The sequence below is a fragment of the Chiroxiphia lanceolata genome, chromosome 3, assembly GCF_009829145.1.
Source record: "Chiroxiphia lanceolata isolate bChiLan1 chromosome 3, bChiLan1.pri, whole genome shotgun sequence".
NCBI lineage: Eukaryota > Metazoa > Chordata > Aves > Passeriformes > Pipridae > Chiroxiphia > Chiroxiphia lanceolata.
The window spans coordinates 57780815-57795453 of NC_045639.1; the positions used below are offsets into that span (position 1 = coordinate 57780815).

Genomic DNA, 14639 nt, shown 5'->3' on the forward strand with positions numbered 1-14639 from the left:
TCTTGCTTGTCATCATGAGTTTGCAAGAAGCGAATCCTGACTTTTGCCTAGTTGTACTAGTGCATGAGCAGCGAAGTACTGGTGGGTGTCAGCATCAGGGAGTTTTCTGAGAGGGAAGCATGAGGGGCAAGGCCAGGCAGGAGGGCCAGCAAGCTCACAGCTGCCTCCAGTAGCACCACATCCACCACCAGCAACCGACTTGGCTGAGTTTTCCATACATCCCAGGAGCACAAAACTCCTCTCCCAACCAGGCAGGAATGCACATGGCATTAAAGCACTAGTAAGTGCAAAGTGAGATTTTTTTTTTGGCTGGGAGCCCTGGCATCTCCAGCCCTGGGGTCAAGCTTGTAGGGGTGCACATATTGGGAAGACAGGATTCAGATGACAGCACTGACAAATGCCAATATTTGTGCAGGCAGTGTTGCAGCACACCTGCACCAGTTGGGGCATATGACTGGCAGTCTGAAAGTCCAACCCAGAGAGGCACTTTGGCCCAGTGGGCTGGGCTTACCTTCTCATTCCCTGTTAGGAGGCTGGTAGTCTCGCAGCCTCCCATCATCTCTCCAGCAGCCCGTGTGGTGTGAACGTGCTGCCCAACAGCCAGCAGCAATTTCACAGCCCCTCATTCTTCTAATGATACACTCCTAGATGATGTCCTGCTGTGAACCCACCTGCAAACTCTGTCTCTTGCATTTGACCCAGAGACAGTCCATCAAACCAGAGGACAACCCTTGGGTAGGTCTTTTATATGTTTGCAGCAAAATTTCTTGTGTTCTTCAGCTGTGAGCAACTAGTGAGCTGAAATATAAATAAATAAATAGATGAATAATTTAATAGATAAAAAGGATGGCAAGCAAGCAAGCTTCTGTGATAAATTTATGGGATAAAACAATAGTGACAGATGTCATTTGGGAATTAGTGTCTTTAAAAAAGGACCTTATTTATGATGGTTTGCTTCATAATTAGTTCCAAACTTCAGCGTGACCACAGCTGCCAAGTAAGAACAATTGCTCATTTTTAATTTAGAGCAACTCATATGTTTTCCAGCTAAATTAAACCAAACCGGGGAATTTGGAAAACCACTGAGGGGAAGTCTGGAGTGGTTAAACAATTACTTCCTCATAAGACATGCCCAAGAGGAAGAGAGGTGCTTTTCAGTCATGGAGCTGCTCTCCTAAGCATGAGGAGGATCATGCTTTCCTTCCTCTGCTTGCTGATGCACCTGCTTCAGGATGAGATAACTTGTAAGTAAGGACTTTTCGCTCTTTTCCTATGTGGGGAGGGGGCAGGTCCTGTTTTTGAATCTCTCGATGAGTCAAGAAATCTCTGGATCTTTTGCTGGGTTTTAAAAGTCTGGTCACTTTCAAATTAGTCTGTTATTTTGTCTTTCAAGGTTCTGAAATACAGATAAAACAAGCATGTTACCGGTTAGATTTTTTCATGGCTGTATTACCAGTTTCAGTTCAGCCAGTACAAGTCTTACCAGATTTTGTGATACGCCAGGGAAAAAGCTGCTGTCATCTAGGTTGCACAACCCAGAAAAATAATAGGATTTGGATGTTTCAGAGAGGTTTTTAACTGATTCTGTCAGTAATATTGCAGTTTGAAAACAGATGACCTTAAAAACTGTCAGACAGCTTTTCCAGTAGTGCAGACAGGAAAAGCAGTGAATCTCAGGTTATTGTTTATTAGGCAAGAGCTGGTAAATGCAACTGTGGCAACAGTTAAAAGAGCTATAATCTCTTCAGGTTAAAGCTGAACACAGAGGAAAGGGCATTTGACTTTCAACTACTGAATGGGCTGCTTACTGCAGACTCTGTGAATAGATCCAAAGGATTTGTTTCCTGGGATGTGCATGAGGCATCTTACACAGCAGTTAACTCACTAAGGAAAAAACCCCACAAAAATTTTAAAAAACACAAACAAACAACCAAACAAAAAAAAAACCACCAACAAAAAAACCCCACCCAGACAGTCCACATAAAAGTGTTCCTTTCATAGTACTAAATGTGCTTCTTCTGTAACTACTAGATCTCATGACTTGGAACGTTTTGATCATGACATCCAGAAGATTTAATTTCCCTCTGTGGTCTGCTAGTCACGAAACCAAATGGTCTATGGCAATACCCCCATGATTTCAATACAGAGGAGCATGTCTGGGACAAACACGTTATGTTATCATTCCATATTATTTGCAGCACTTTTACTTACGGAAAACCAAGACCTGCAAGACTCAATTAAGCCGCAGAAGGTAGAGTTTCGTTCGTTAAACTTCAACAGCACTTTGCATTGGCAGCCTGGGTGGGCCAGAGAGGCAAGAGACACACTCTACTTTGTGCAGTATAAAGTGTAAGTACCGGGGGAACTCCAGCCTCCCACTGTGCCAGGGCCTATCCCTGCTGGCCACATCAAAAGGATTTCTCAGATGACATGGGATATTCTCCTCATACCTGGGGAACAGCCATGTCCCGCTTGGCTGCCAGCTCTCAGTTGTCACTGCACTTATCAATTAATATCCCATAAGGTGCAGCCAAGCAGCATGAGGCAGACAAGGAACAAGCACCTCCAGCAATATGCTCTGTATCCTCATTGCACCACAGAGTTGAAGAAAAATGTAGGTTGCAGGGGACCTCTGAAGGTCACTGGGTCCAACAGCCTGCCGGAAGCATGTCTGGCTAGGTGAAGTTTTTCTGCAATAGGACATTAAAGGTGTTTCAGTGGCCCACCTTGCCCACGACAGTGTCTCAGGGTACCTTGGATGGCAAGCTTGAGGCAACACTAGGGGCTGGTCCTCAGGGTCTGCTCCCATCCCTGGTGCACCTGGTGAGTGCCTGAAATCATCATTGCCCTTGAGAAATTACCTGGTGAAATCTGGCATTCTGCTCATTGTTGAACACACTGGCTAAGCCAAAGCTTGCCTGCCTCTTCCACGGGTCAAGTAAGAGGTGGCTTCCTACAGGGCTGGTGACCCATGTCTCTGCTTTAGGTATCTTTCAGAAAAAACGAAAACCTGTAGCTCCCAAATGCCCATGAAATCAACCTTCTCTGTCCTCAAATTGAAAGCAGTAAATTTCCACCGGTGTCAGTGACACCGAAGTAAAACAGAGGGCTAACAATCTGCACGGACCCAGTTGGTGATAGCTAAAGTTTACATCCTTCCTTCTCTTTCTCCATAGTTATGGGCAGACCACATGGCAAAACAAAGATGACTGCTGGGGAATTCAAAGCCATGTCTGTGACCTAACACATGAGACCTCTGACATCCGGGAGCCTTACTACGGAAGAGTGAAAGCCGCATTGGCTGGTGTCTATTCCAACTGGAGCCTCAGCTGCAGATTCACTCCCTGGCGAGAAAGTAAGTGCAAACATATGGGTCTCTCAGAAAGGAATTTGATCTTCTAAGGCATGGAATGCATAATTTCTGCTCACAATTTGCAAGCATCCTTTTCTAGCTACAAAGCTGTACCCAAAGAAGTTTTGAGTCAATTGCTCCCAGGTGAAGTGTTATAATAAAATAATTTTTCCCACACTTGAAAGCCAACCAATTATGGCTAAATGGGCACTTACCAATAGTTAGGAGATCAGAAGTGCCCAGCTCCCTTTAATTCACATTGCCCTTTTCCTCAGGGCATGGAACTACATTAATTATTTTCAGCCAGTTTTCAACTACATTAATTATTTTCAGCTGCTAGAAGGACAGGACACAAGATGGAAAAAAGGAAACATTCCCTTCTTGGGGCAAAAAGAGAGCTGAGTGCTGTGTGGCCACTATTCTCCTCACATTTATGTGTTTTCCTCACTTCAGCAAAGGACACAGAACAGACATGTGCCAAGCTTTTAGTTAGTTCTGTCATTATAATGCCATAGGATGTTAGAAATGGAGGACTGTCCAAACACTGAACAGTACCAGTCTACCTACCCAAAAGTTCCCCATGAGTTAACCAATTTTCCCTCACTGGTCAATGCAAAATTGAATTGTCAACGTGGGTCACTTCACAGTTCTGCAGTGCAAACTACCTTGAGCCTCCTGCACAAATGAAACCACAAGCTTTGATATAAAGCAGTACCTTGTAGCAGCAATAGCCCATCTTGTCCTGTGCCACCTCCTCCTCCTAAAGAGATGTATGGGGCAGCTGCTGCCCTGTCTCCCCACATTTCTGGGGCTGCACACACAGGTATGCAGGCAGTATCTTGAACCCTTAGCTGTGTTTAACCAAGTAGATTGCAAAATATTTTAAAGTGATGATGGAAACTGCATTCTTAGCATAACTGAAATGATTCAAATGGATATTTTATGCAGTCCAAGCACACAGACAAATATGAGGGAAGAAGAAAATCAGGACAAAGAATCCAAAGCGTTTTGCTTGACTAGGCAACACGCAGCAACATGCAGCTCTAAGAGATTTCAAAAAGTTTGGTTCTAAGTTAGATTTACAAACACAGGAAATGTCACCCCTGAAATAGCAATAACCAAGCAATAACCACCAAGAAGGAAGAATTTATAAAGTGACTCTTTAACAGCAAATACAGCATAATATATTGTTGGCAATATGACCATTTGTTGAATGGATTCAAATTGCATTCTATGAAATATTATTAATAAACTAGAGTTGTGTTTATAGCTTTGGGTTTTTTCCTTAGCTATAATAGGACCTCCAATAGTAACTGTGGTTCATAGCAACAAATCCATTGTAGTAAAGCTCCAGCCTCCACGTTCTCCATATAAAAGGAAGAAAGGCAGCAAGATACCAATGACAAATTATTATGGTCTGCTGTATCAAGTCTTCATAATTAACAACTTGCTAGATGAGGTAAGTGTATATTCAAATATGAACCCTTTACCGTTGAAAAGCCAGGAAAATATGGGCACACCATTCTTGTTTTACAGCTGAAATAGTCTTCTGGGATTGTGAGAGCATTGATGACTGCACAGGCATTTGTAAACAATGTAGGCTTATTTTTCAGGAATAAAATTTGTTTGAGCTGAGTTGTAAATCCTCCCTGTATTATTTGTCATCAACTTAGTATTTCATACTCTAACATCTATATTAAAAAATTGAGACAGGAGGAGAATTTGAGGGGAGGGGCAGAATTTTCTTTTAAAATCATAAATAAATTATTAATACTGTGGACTTTGTGCAACTCCACATGCTGTTCTGTACCCTCTGTTGTTAAACTTTACTGACAAATACATTTGCTAGGGAAATGTGCTTGACTGGCTCTTTTTTCTCCACTGTGTGTGAAGCAACACAGAGTTCTGGTGTATGAAGGAAAAGACAAGGTTATTAAAATAAAAGATTTGAGGCCTGGAGTCAGCTACTGCATCGTGGCTAAAACATACGTGCCCATACTGGACCGCAGCAGTGCCTACAGCAGCAGGCAATGCACTGTGCTGCACTGACAGGTAAGTCACTAGCTGAAAGTGGAGATGACTCTGGAAGTCAAGATCACAAAGGCAGATGCTCTCCAAAAGGAGAAAATAAAGTGTGGCATAAAAACTGCCATCCCATATGACAATATTAGCTAGAATTCTTACATAATCTCGGTTAGTTGCACGCCAGGTAAGAATGATAAGGCCAAGGAGGTTAGAAGAATGGGATAGAAAATTATTTGCATGCTGGCACTGTCCTCAAAATTATCTCCGTGCCTTTCTTTAAACAGTTATAAATAGTATTGCTTTTATTTTTTTTTCTGTCAAGTAAGAATTAATTAGGAAAATGAGTTACCTCCAACTTTATTAACATGCAGTTCTCCTGCAAGCTCTGCATCTCAATTCTGTTCAGGAATTGATCTGATGGATTAATTAAAATATGCCCCTTTTTGTAGCCACTCTTCAGTGTAATTTTTTAAAAAATAAATCAGCTATCAAATTTCATAAGTTCCTGTGGGCCAAAATGCAAGAGTTAGCTCAATTAGCTGGTCTGAAAATTTGGTTTTTTACTTACCTCAATCACTAGACTATCTCCAAGTATTATATGCCCAGCAAAGAGATTTACCATTAATCCTGTCTTGCAGGTGCAAAGGCACAGAGTGTACAAAGACCTAGCCCACAGCTGACTTCACTGGAATTGGCCTTAGCAAGCTCATATCTGGGCCCTTTCTAGGGGGAAACTGAAAAAGCATCAGAGTTTGAACCTGGGCTTCTGTTCTACACTAATTGTTATACCCTAACTATAAAAGTTTTCCTTTCTTCAGCTTCATAATATGGTCTCTCTTGAGTCTTGGTCAGTGGATTTAGGCTAAGGATGTCCCCCATTTCTAGGGGACATTCCTGCAGTTTTGCTCACCTTCCCAGTACTGTAAAGAGCTGGAAGCTCAGGTTAGAGCTGGACTTCCAAACAACCTGCAGAGGTGCAGGAGGAATGCAGGAGAATGGCATGTGTTCAGTGTCAGTTCAGTTTAATACCACCCAGCTTAAATGCGTACTCCAGCAGCAATTATCTTTCTCTTCCCAATTACAGGAATAATGGCAGAAGATGCTTTCCATCACAGATCCAGCTGTAAATCAACATCTGTTGTCTATGTCTGGAATACATATTTGGACACTTTTCAAACTAACCTTTGCTGCATTAAATTATTTGATTCCTCACAATCATTTTATGCTACATGAAGGTCAAGGATTGTTTGTATGTCCTATATTACAATTTATGATGGTATATATTTGCATTTTCAAAGGAAACAGTCTTGTAATATAAAAGAAAAAACGTGCAAAAAGCATTTGTGGAAATATCCTTAAGATTCCTTTTAGGGTTTTTCTATTTTAAGCCTTGGAATTAAAATACAATTTATAATATAGAAGTTTCAGATATTTTATGTCTTCTAGAACTACGGTTGCAACAGAATATGTAAAAAGTGTCCTCTCTTTAAAACAAGAAATGTATAGTACAGGAGTACACCCGTGCTCACAGTGTCTTCCTAGTACCCTCAACATGACATTTCTGTCAGTGAAAACAGTATGTGATTAGCCAGGAACTCATTTAAACGAAAACAGGAAAGATCCTTTCTTTCACTTGATGAAAGACAATTAAAAAGGAACTGGGGGGGACTAGTTGATACACCTGAAGGCTGTGCTGCCATTCAGTGGGACCTTGATAGGATGGAAAATTGGACAGAGAAACCTAATGAAGTTCAACAAGGGCAAGTGTAGGGAACTGCACCTGGGGAGGAATAACCAGTGCAGGTTGGGGGCTGACCTACTAGAGATCAGCTCTGCTGAGAAGGACCTGGGAGTATTGGTGGATGACAGGTTGACCATGAGCCAGCAGTGTGCCTTGTGGCCAGGAGGGCCAATGGTATCCCAGGGTACATCAGGAAGAGTGTGGCCAGCAAGTTGAGGGAGGTGATCCTCCCTCTCTACTCAGCCCTAGTGAGGCCCCATCTGGAGTAGTTTGTCCAGTTCTGGGCTCCTCAGTATAAGAAAGACAAGGAGCTGCTGGGGACGGTCCAGCGGAGGGCCATAAAGATGATTAGGGATCTGGAGCATCTCTCTTTGGGGGAGAGACTGAGGGAGCTGGGCCTGTTTAGCCTAGAGAAGAGAAGACTGAGAGGGGATCTTATCAATGCATATAAATATCTCAAAGGCAGGTACCACAAGGACAATGACAATATTAGTACTTAATTACATTCTCTTACTGCAGATGAAATGAGAGGAGGAGAGATTGGAGCAGATACAAAAGGGCAAAGCAAGCCCTGGGAATACTGGAGCTCCCTGCTACATAATCACTATCTACTTTTCCCTTAAATCACATACACAAAGGTGAATAGATTCAATTTACTTAAGCCACATCCAAAGCATTTTTCATGGTCTGTCACTAACACCTCAGCTGGAGGCATCACAGCTGACAGCTGCATCAGGGTGCTGGCAGTAGGTGTTTGGGAAGAGGCTGTGCTTAAGGAAGTGAATGCTCATCATACTTGCCTTTACCAAAATGAAAGAGATCATTCCATAAATAAATATTTCCACCACCTGATTTTAATACATTATATATTTGAATGACTAAGTTTGCAGACGTCTAGCCATGCCCATATATCTAGTCCATAACCCCAGGTTTCTTTCACCACACTTCCTCTTTTCACTCCTTTCTCAGTTCTTCCAGTTGCTTTCCCCACCTATATCCCACAGTTTCTTTATTTAGGGAAGATTTTTTAGGACGTGAGTCTTATTAAATCTCTGTACAATACCTAGCACCAAGACAAGCCTCGGATCAAGCACTGCCCTGCTGCGCCTCTTGCACTGGCCAGAACAACAATAAAACTGACCAGGCAAACTATTAAGAAATAGCCTGTCTTATATTTCAGCAGTGGTGACTTCATCCACTTGTGGGTCATCACAGCCTGAAAATTATTTCTGTAGTAATTCAAGTTCTTTCTCAAATTTACTTCTTTCCTTAGTGCAGCTCATGTTGCCACTGTTACACAAAGATAAAGCATTGTTAAGGTAACATCTACTAACCCTAGCCAGAGAAGACAATGCCAAATACTGTACCTTTGTCAGATGCAGAGGGTGAAACTCTTCTAAAGAAAACATTAAAAAAAAAAAAAAAAAAAAAAAGAAGCAGCAGAGCCACAGGGACATTTGAAATCTGAAAGTTTTTTTCAATTTTATTAAATTATGAAAAATGTGCAGCATGCATATTGAGAAAAACAATAAAAGATCTTAAGAAGTCTTGCACAGTTGTGTTGCTAATCAGATTTCACTTCCTCAGCAACAACACAGGCTTACGAAAAGCAATGCAAGAGTTGCAGGAACCCACTTCCATTCTGACAGTACCATGATTTATTATTGCCAGCCCCATGATGTTCTGCAAAAGCAAATTTTCCCTTTCCATTTGAAATGCAAATTTCCTTTCAGTGCTGTTCTGACATGTAATTTTACCAGGGAAGGGCTTGGTGCTGTATTTTTAGTCCACAAAGGCTGAAGGATCTGTACCCACAGCTTCTAGATAGCCTTGGCAATGCTGTAACTTTTAATAACAACTTATTGTGCCTTAGACTGTATGCTGCACTGCTATTTATGACTCCATGAGGGTGGAATGGAGAAAGAGTTCTCTTAACTACAGCTGGGACTTTCCTGCAGGCAAGTCAGTTTGGAAATACCTGGAAAAGTGAGCTCTACCTCTCCTTTCTCTTCATGGGCACAAGCAGACCATCTCCAGAACTGCCTGGATTGGCACACAACTCTGCAGTGGTTCATGCGCATGTACACCATTCAGTTCAGGATGCTTTCACATCGTTGGCTTGGCTCCTTCTGGCTAAAAGTTTGCAAGGCCCAGCTGAAAACACCCTTCTCTTGTTTTTTTAGTCACTTACAGAGGAGACATTTTCTACCCAAGTGCCAGCTTCTGTTTCAGGAAAGAGATAAATAAATGCTGACTTTTCGGGATATGGCACTGGGTGGGAAAGACCAAACAGTGTAACAAAAGCAGGACTTGTGCAACCTATTCTGTAAGTTCTCACTTACCACTTTGCTGAGGGATGTCTGCCTGTCACAATAGCCTCATCTGACTGGGTCCCTCTGTCACAGCTGAGGGTCCCTCTAATGAGAAATAGATACTATGTCTTTGAGAATTTGAGGTTATGGACTCTGTTGTGAAGTGGAGCCCATTCTACAGGGGTCTACCCTTCTTTCTTTCATGATTGTGTTTGAACATTATCTTATCTGTTGGATGGAATAAGTGCTTATCTCCTACTATAAATGCCTTTATCTTCCCATTCTGCTGGCACTCACAAGAGCAGTATTCAGCTACCAGAAATTCAAGAACAGGGCTCCAGAAAAGCTGATAGAGAAACAGCAATGGACCAGATGCTCCAGCCTTATAAATTAGGAGAAGATTATGCATAGCCAGCTGTACCATATAAATGCCCATTTTTATATGATGCCATGATCCTTGATGTTTATCATATGATGTAGCATCTGGCCAGTCTTGTTCACACCTCCCATGTATCTGCTTTAATCAGATGTGAACTTGGGGTTTATTTACTTGCATGACTTGATCTCATCTAAGAACCCCTTAGGGGTGGAGCTCTGTTGTGAAATGATGTTGGCTTTTGCCACAGATCTATTAGATATTATCAAGTATTCCAGCCTGCAGAGAATTAATCATAAATAGGTGGGGCTTTCTATGGATTTCAATGTTTACTACAAAGATATTAATCTGTAAAATCTGCCTGATAAAAAAAAAAAAAGCACCCAAACTCCTGAGTGTTAGTTTGTCTCAAAGGACACAAGACACAAAACGAGAGTACTTCTTTGGAGAAGGGGAGGGAAAGAAAAGACATCGGTGTTCACTGCTAGGAAAGCTACAGTCTCCTTTGCAACTTGTTTTCATAATCTTTTATAAAAGTTTTCCAAGGAAAAAGAACCTTTAAAATGTAATTCCCCAAATGATGAAGTAACTGGCTGTTTTATTGTCTTATGTGTTTAGTCTGCTGAAGGCCCAGTTCAAGGGGTCATTGCTGCCGGAATTTTGGCTTGAGATGAGGAAAAATGAGAGGCTTGAGCCTTGGTGCTTACAAGGAAAGTTCAAAAAGGGAATACTTGAAAAAGCTCCATCATCTGAGGTAAATACTGAAGATAGTTTTAAATTTTTTATCATTGTGCTCTTTTCTAAGGCAGTGGGGATTTGATGCTGAGTTGCCTAAATACCCTCAACAATGACAAAATGCAGCCCAGTGGTATCATGCTCTGAGGATTAGACTCTTTTAAACACAGGAACAGGATGACAATGAAGAGCCATTGTGCTAATTTCTATATCTACAAAAGAGCAACAAAATTGTCATTAATTAATTCATTTCAGGCACTGTCATTCTGATACTTTTTTTCTTTTTTTGGGGAGTGAGAAATCATACAAATCTCCAAGAAACAGTTTTTCATTTTCTAACAACAGATGAGTATTTCTTTAACATTGCTTGTCATGAGACACTGGGTTTAATAGCTGGCAGGCACATGATTGTTATAGGACTGGGCTAAGGCCTTATTTCTAGGCTAATATCTAAATATAAAATCTTATACTTGAAAGAATAAAGCTCCTAAAAGATATCAGAAAAAACCACAAGCAATAGGGTTGTCTTTGTTAAATCAAACAGTTTCAGAGGGTCTGTGAAGTCACTAAGCATGTCCTGAGTGGAATGAGAATCAGAGAGACAAACCTGGGAAAGAAACTGCTGGGAAAGGCAGAAAAGGCAAGAAGACAAAGTGCACACATAGAGGGCCTGGGAAGCAGAGAACTTGCAGCATTAGAGCAACAAGCATTCAAAATAGGAGCAAAGTGATTTGGCAAACAACACAGACATTAGGCAGCTTCTGCCTCAGAAAGGGAGCCATATACTTCTATGGAGCAAAACTATTTCATATGTGTCCATAGTCAAGGAGAAGATACACCTATAAGGACACAATACTAATGTGTTCTGATCAGAGAGACCATTTCAGCTATTTCAGCAGCAACCTCAGAGGGTAAAAAGCCATTACTGAGAAGGGAAAAGCCAGAGTGAGAAATCCATGCACGTTTGGCAGATACAGCGAGGGATCTGCATGAGACCCTCACATCCTGAGGGTGGCAGCTGAAGTCATGACGGGACATCCCACAGTTATACACTCAACATCTATGCTTGGGTGACTGAAGCTCTATCCCAGTTACTGAAATATACTGTAATGTACTACTGGGATATTTACCAGGTATAAGCTGGACCCTGAAGTCATGTGCACATGATTTGTAGGGTTACATTAATAAATACAAAGAGAAAATCTGGTTATTGGGGTGAAACACAGATGAGAAAACGTTGATGTGTACAATGGAGTTGCAGAGTGCCTCAGGCACAGTAGCCTCTCTAATGCTAAAGGCCTTCTCCTTGCCTTGAATGATTACTTTTATGCTTGAATTATCACTTTTAAATTTGAATCATCCTGTGGAAAATGGAGTAGGATGAGAGAAACTCTGAAAAGTGAATGTGAAGAGACTGCAGAAATTTAATGAGATCCCAGTTTGTTACTGCTTTTTGCACATTCATTCTGAATACTGCCTTGAAGCTGATTTTCTCACTCACTGAAATATTGCTCCACTCTCATAAATACTACGAAAAATTATGCTAAAAGTACACAAAAATACTAAATAACCTAAATCCTTTCAGCTGCACAAGCTGCATCATTATGCTATCCCTGAGCACACAAGGCCATTGTCTCTTGCCAGTTTGCTCCTTAATGGTGTTTGCCACAAAAAGATAGATTTCTAGAAATAACAGGACACACAATGACATAAAGTGTAACGTACTTTGAGTGCTTAAGTTTTGAAATGAAAGAGGCTAGGATAAAGCATCAGCAATGAGAAGAGCTGAGCAGCACATCCCCACAACTAGGAAGTACAACTGGGAGGCACAGGGAGATCTATTATTCTACATGTTCAAGGCATACGCCTCCTTGCTCTACAGGCTGTTCTATGACCTCAAAAAAAGAACCAGAGCCACAAACAAGCAAGATCTACTGCAGCTGTGAGATCCTTTTAGTGTATGAAAACACAGTATCTGTGATGCATCAAAGAAAAGCTGGCCAAAATGGCTTTGGCTGGAAAAAGGTTTTTTCCATAATTTTCATGCCTGCTGTGTATTAAAGACGGAGGAAAGCACCAACTTATATTACCATTAACCATCTAAAGAAACATTATGCTGTTGATTTTACAATGACCAACCATTACAACAAAAAGTATTCTGCTACTTCCGGATGAAGTAGGAAAAGTAACATTTCAGAGTGAGGCCATCAATATGACCAAACAAAAGAGCTGAGCATTGGTGAACCCAACACCTGGTGATCTGTGGCAAGAAACATGATCTCTCAAGGTACAACAATAGCCAGTCACATTATGGGATAAGTTGGAGAAATAAGACAAACAGGGGAGGGCAAACTGAATAGTGGAGAAGCTTCAGCTGATTTCTCTTAAGCCCTCACAGTGCATGTGAATAGTATAAACATTCCTAATGAAAAACTGGAATTTTATTGAGGGGAAAAATATCACTTATTAAAATATCTTTCATAACATTATGTTTTTCAAGTGAAAAAACCAAAACAAGATTGTTTTCTCTATGACAACAACCCTGTGTCCTTAATCTTCCAAGCTGTGAGATTTCCAATTACGTGTCTGAATTATGCAGTTAGCAACCTGCAGGCAGGCACAACAGAACAGAGAAACTAGCTGCTTGTATTATTGAATATACTGTATGAATAGTAATATTTATTAAGTAGAAGCAAGTTTTAAGGCGCTTTTGCAGATTATGTCCCTTCCGGCCTTACAGCATTTCTGTTAGCTGAAGAACAACATGGACAAGCTCAACAAGAGAAAGCCAGCCAGTCCAGTGTGCTCAAATCCTATGGCATCCTTAGGAGATGGAGAACACAGAATTCCCCAGAGCTATTTACAGTTCCTTGCTGGCAAAGTAGAAGAAAAGAATGAGAAGTTCAGTATTCCCTCTTGGCCTTTTTGCATTTGCTGTCATTACTCAGGAGGCTGCATACTTAACCCTCTCAAGAACTTTACTCATGGTTTTAGGCAAGGATTGAGCAAGTACTGCTGAGTGGTACTGGACGTAATGGGTGTGGATGACCATAAGTCTGGGGTAGTATCACAGTTATTTGGAGAGGCTGTGAAGCAGAAGTAGGGACAGACTCTTTCTTGCTGTAGGCTGTGCAAAAATCAGAACCAGCTTTCACAATCTGAAGGCTAACTTCACTAAATGACACAGGTCATCTGTTCACTTGCTTAGGGACAGCATTTTAGCCATGGTCTGCATAAAACCACAAGATATGAATGTTTTATGGCCATAGAAAAATCAGAATTACTTGGTAAAGAGCATCCTGATTTAAATAAAGAAAGAAAAAATTCTATCCACAGTCATAGGTATAATTTCTTTTTATTTGCTAAGTGTATCTAGCTTGTCATGAGCTGGTCCTGGAAAAGTACATTTCAGAACTGAGGCTTTCATGAATACTTGCACTCTATTTTTTTAAATAAAAGCATTAAAAGGGCACATTTGTTCATCTCTACTTGGTTCATGCAGCTGTTACTTCACAGATTGAAAAAAAAAAAAAAGAAAAAAGCTGAAAAGAAGGGCAAAATTCCAAATCCCAAGGCAGTATTTTCTAAATAAACCAGGGAACTATAAAAAGAAGTCTGGCTGAACCATATATGGGATTATACTGACATGCTGTGGCAAGAGAGAAGTAACGCAATGCCTTAATCACATTCGTGACCATCAGCTATTCTGCTACTCTCCTCCCTATGGCTGAAGAGAAGAATGAAGTCTAGGGTCCTCAGTCCCAGACTGAGGACAGGTACAAGGAAACTGAGAAAATAAAAAACCAGACTGCATCACTGGATCCTTCCAATGCTTCTAACCATGGTATATGGAACAATGAAGTAGTTTCCACATCTTAGCATAGCGAAAAGTCTTGTCTAGATAACAGAGATGCAGAGCAAATTGCTTTCTTGTCTGAATCCATAGATGAAAGCCCTGGATGTGCATTTGGAGGCCTCCAAACTCTGAGCTTTCATCCAGCCAAAAAGGTCTTTGTTTTCCAAAGAATTATTCCTGAATGACTCAGCTGAATAATATTTCCCATACCACTGATACTTTGGGAAAAGAAGTTCAGGCAC

General features: G+C 41.1%; 2 protein-coding genes across 2 annotated transcripts in view; both read left to right on the forward strand.

The window, feature by feature from the left end:
• The window catches only part of IFNGR1 (interferon gamma receptor 1), a 32465-nt gene extending 31328 nt beyond the window's left edge, over nucleotides 1-1137 (forward strand). Inside the window, exon 8 of the mRNA XM_032682974.1 lies at nucleotides 1048-1137. Within this exon, the coding sequence (XP_032538865.1) occupies nucleotides 1048-1056 (9 nt within the window). The 3' untranslated portion in view covers nucleotides 1057-1137. The remainder of the gene's footprint in view (nucleotides 1-1047) is intronic.
• IL22RA2 (interleukin 22 receptor subunit alpha 2) lies at nucleotides 1058-6726 on the forward strand. Its single transcript, XM_032682975.1, has 6 exons — nucleotides 1058-1244; nucleotides 2199-2349; nucleotides 3177-3355; nucleotides 4642-4811; nucleotides 5246-5404; nucleotides 6462-6726. The coding sequence occupies exons 1-5, from the start codon at nucleotides 1181-1183 to the stop codon at nucleotides 5399-5401; spliced, it is 720 nt and encodes a 239-aa protein (XP_032538866.1). The 5' UTR covers nucleotides 1058-1180; the 3' UTR covers nucleotides 5402-5404; nucleotides 6462-6726.
• Nucleotides 6727-14639: the final 7913 nt, after the last annotated feature.

What these genes read in the sequence shown, in the direction of transcription:
- IL22RA2 (XM_032682975.1), top strand. Translation starts at nt 1,181, where the DNA reads ATGAGGAGGATCATGCTTTCCTTCCTCTGCTTGCTGATGCACCTGCTT. An exon ending in TACTTTGTGCAGTATAAAGT is followed by an intron (nt 2,350 to 3,176) that starts GTAAGTACCGGG and finishes CTTTCTCCATAG; the next exon opens with TTATGGGCAGACCACATGGC. An exon ending in ATTCACTCCCTGGCGAGAAA is followed by an intron (nt 3,356 to 4,641) that starts GTAAGTGCAAAC and finishes TTTTTTCCTTAG; the next exon opens with CTATAATAGGACCTCCAATA.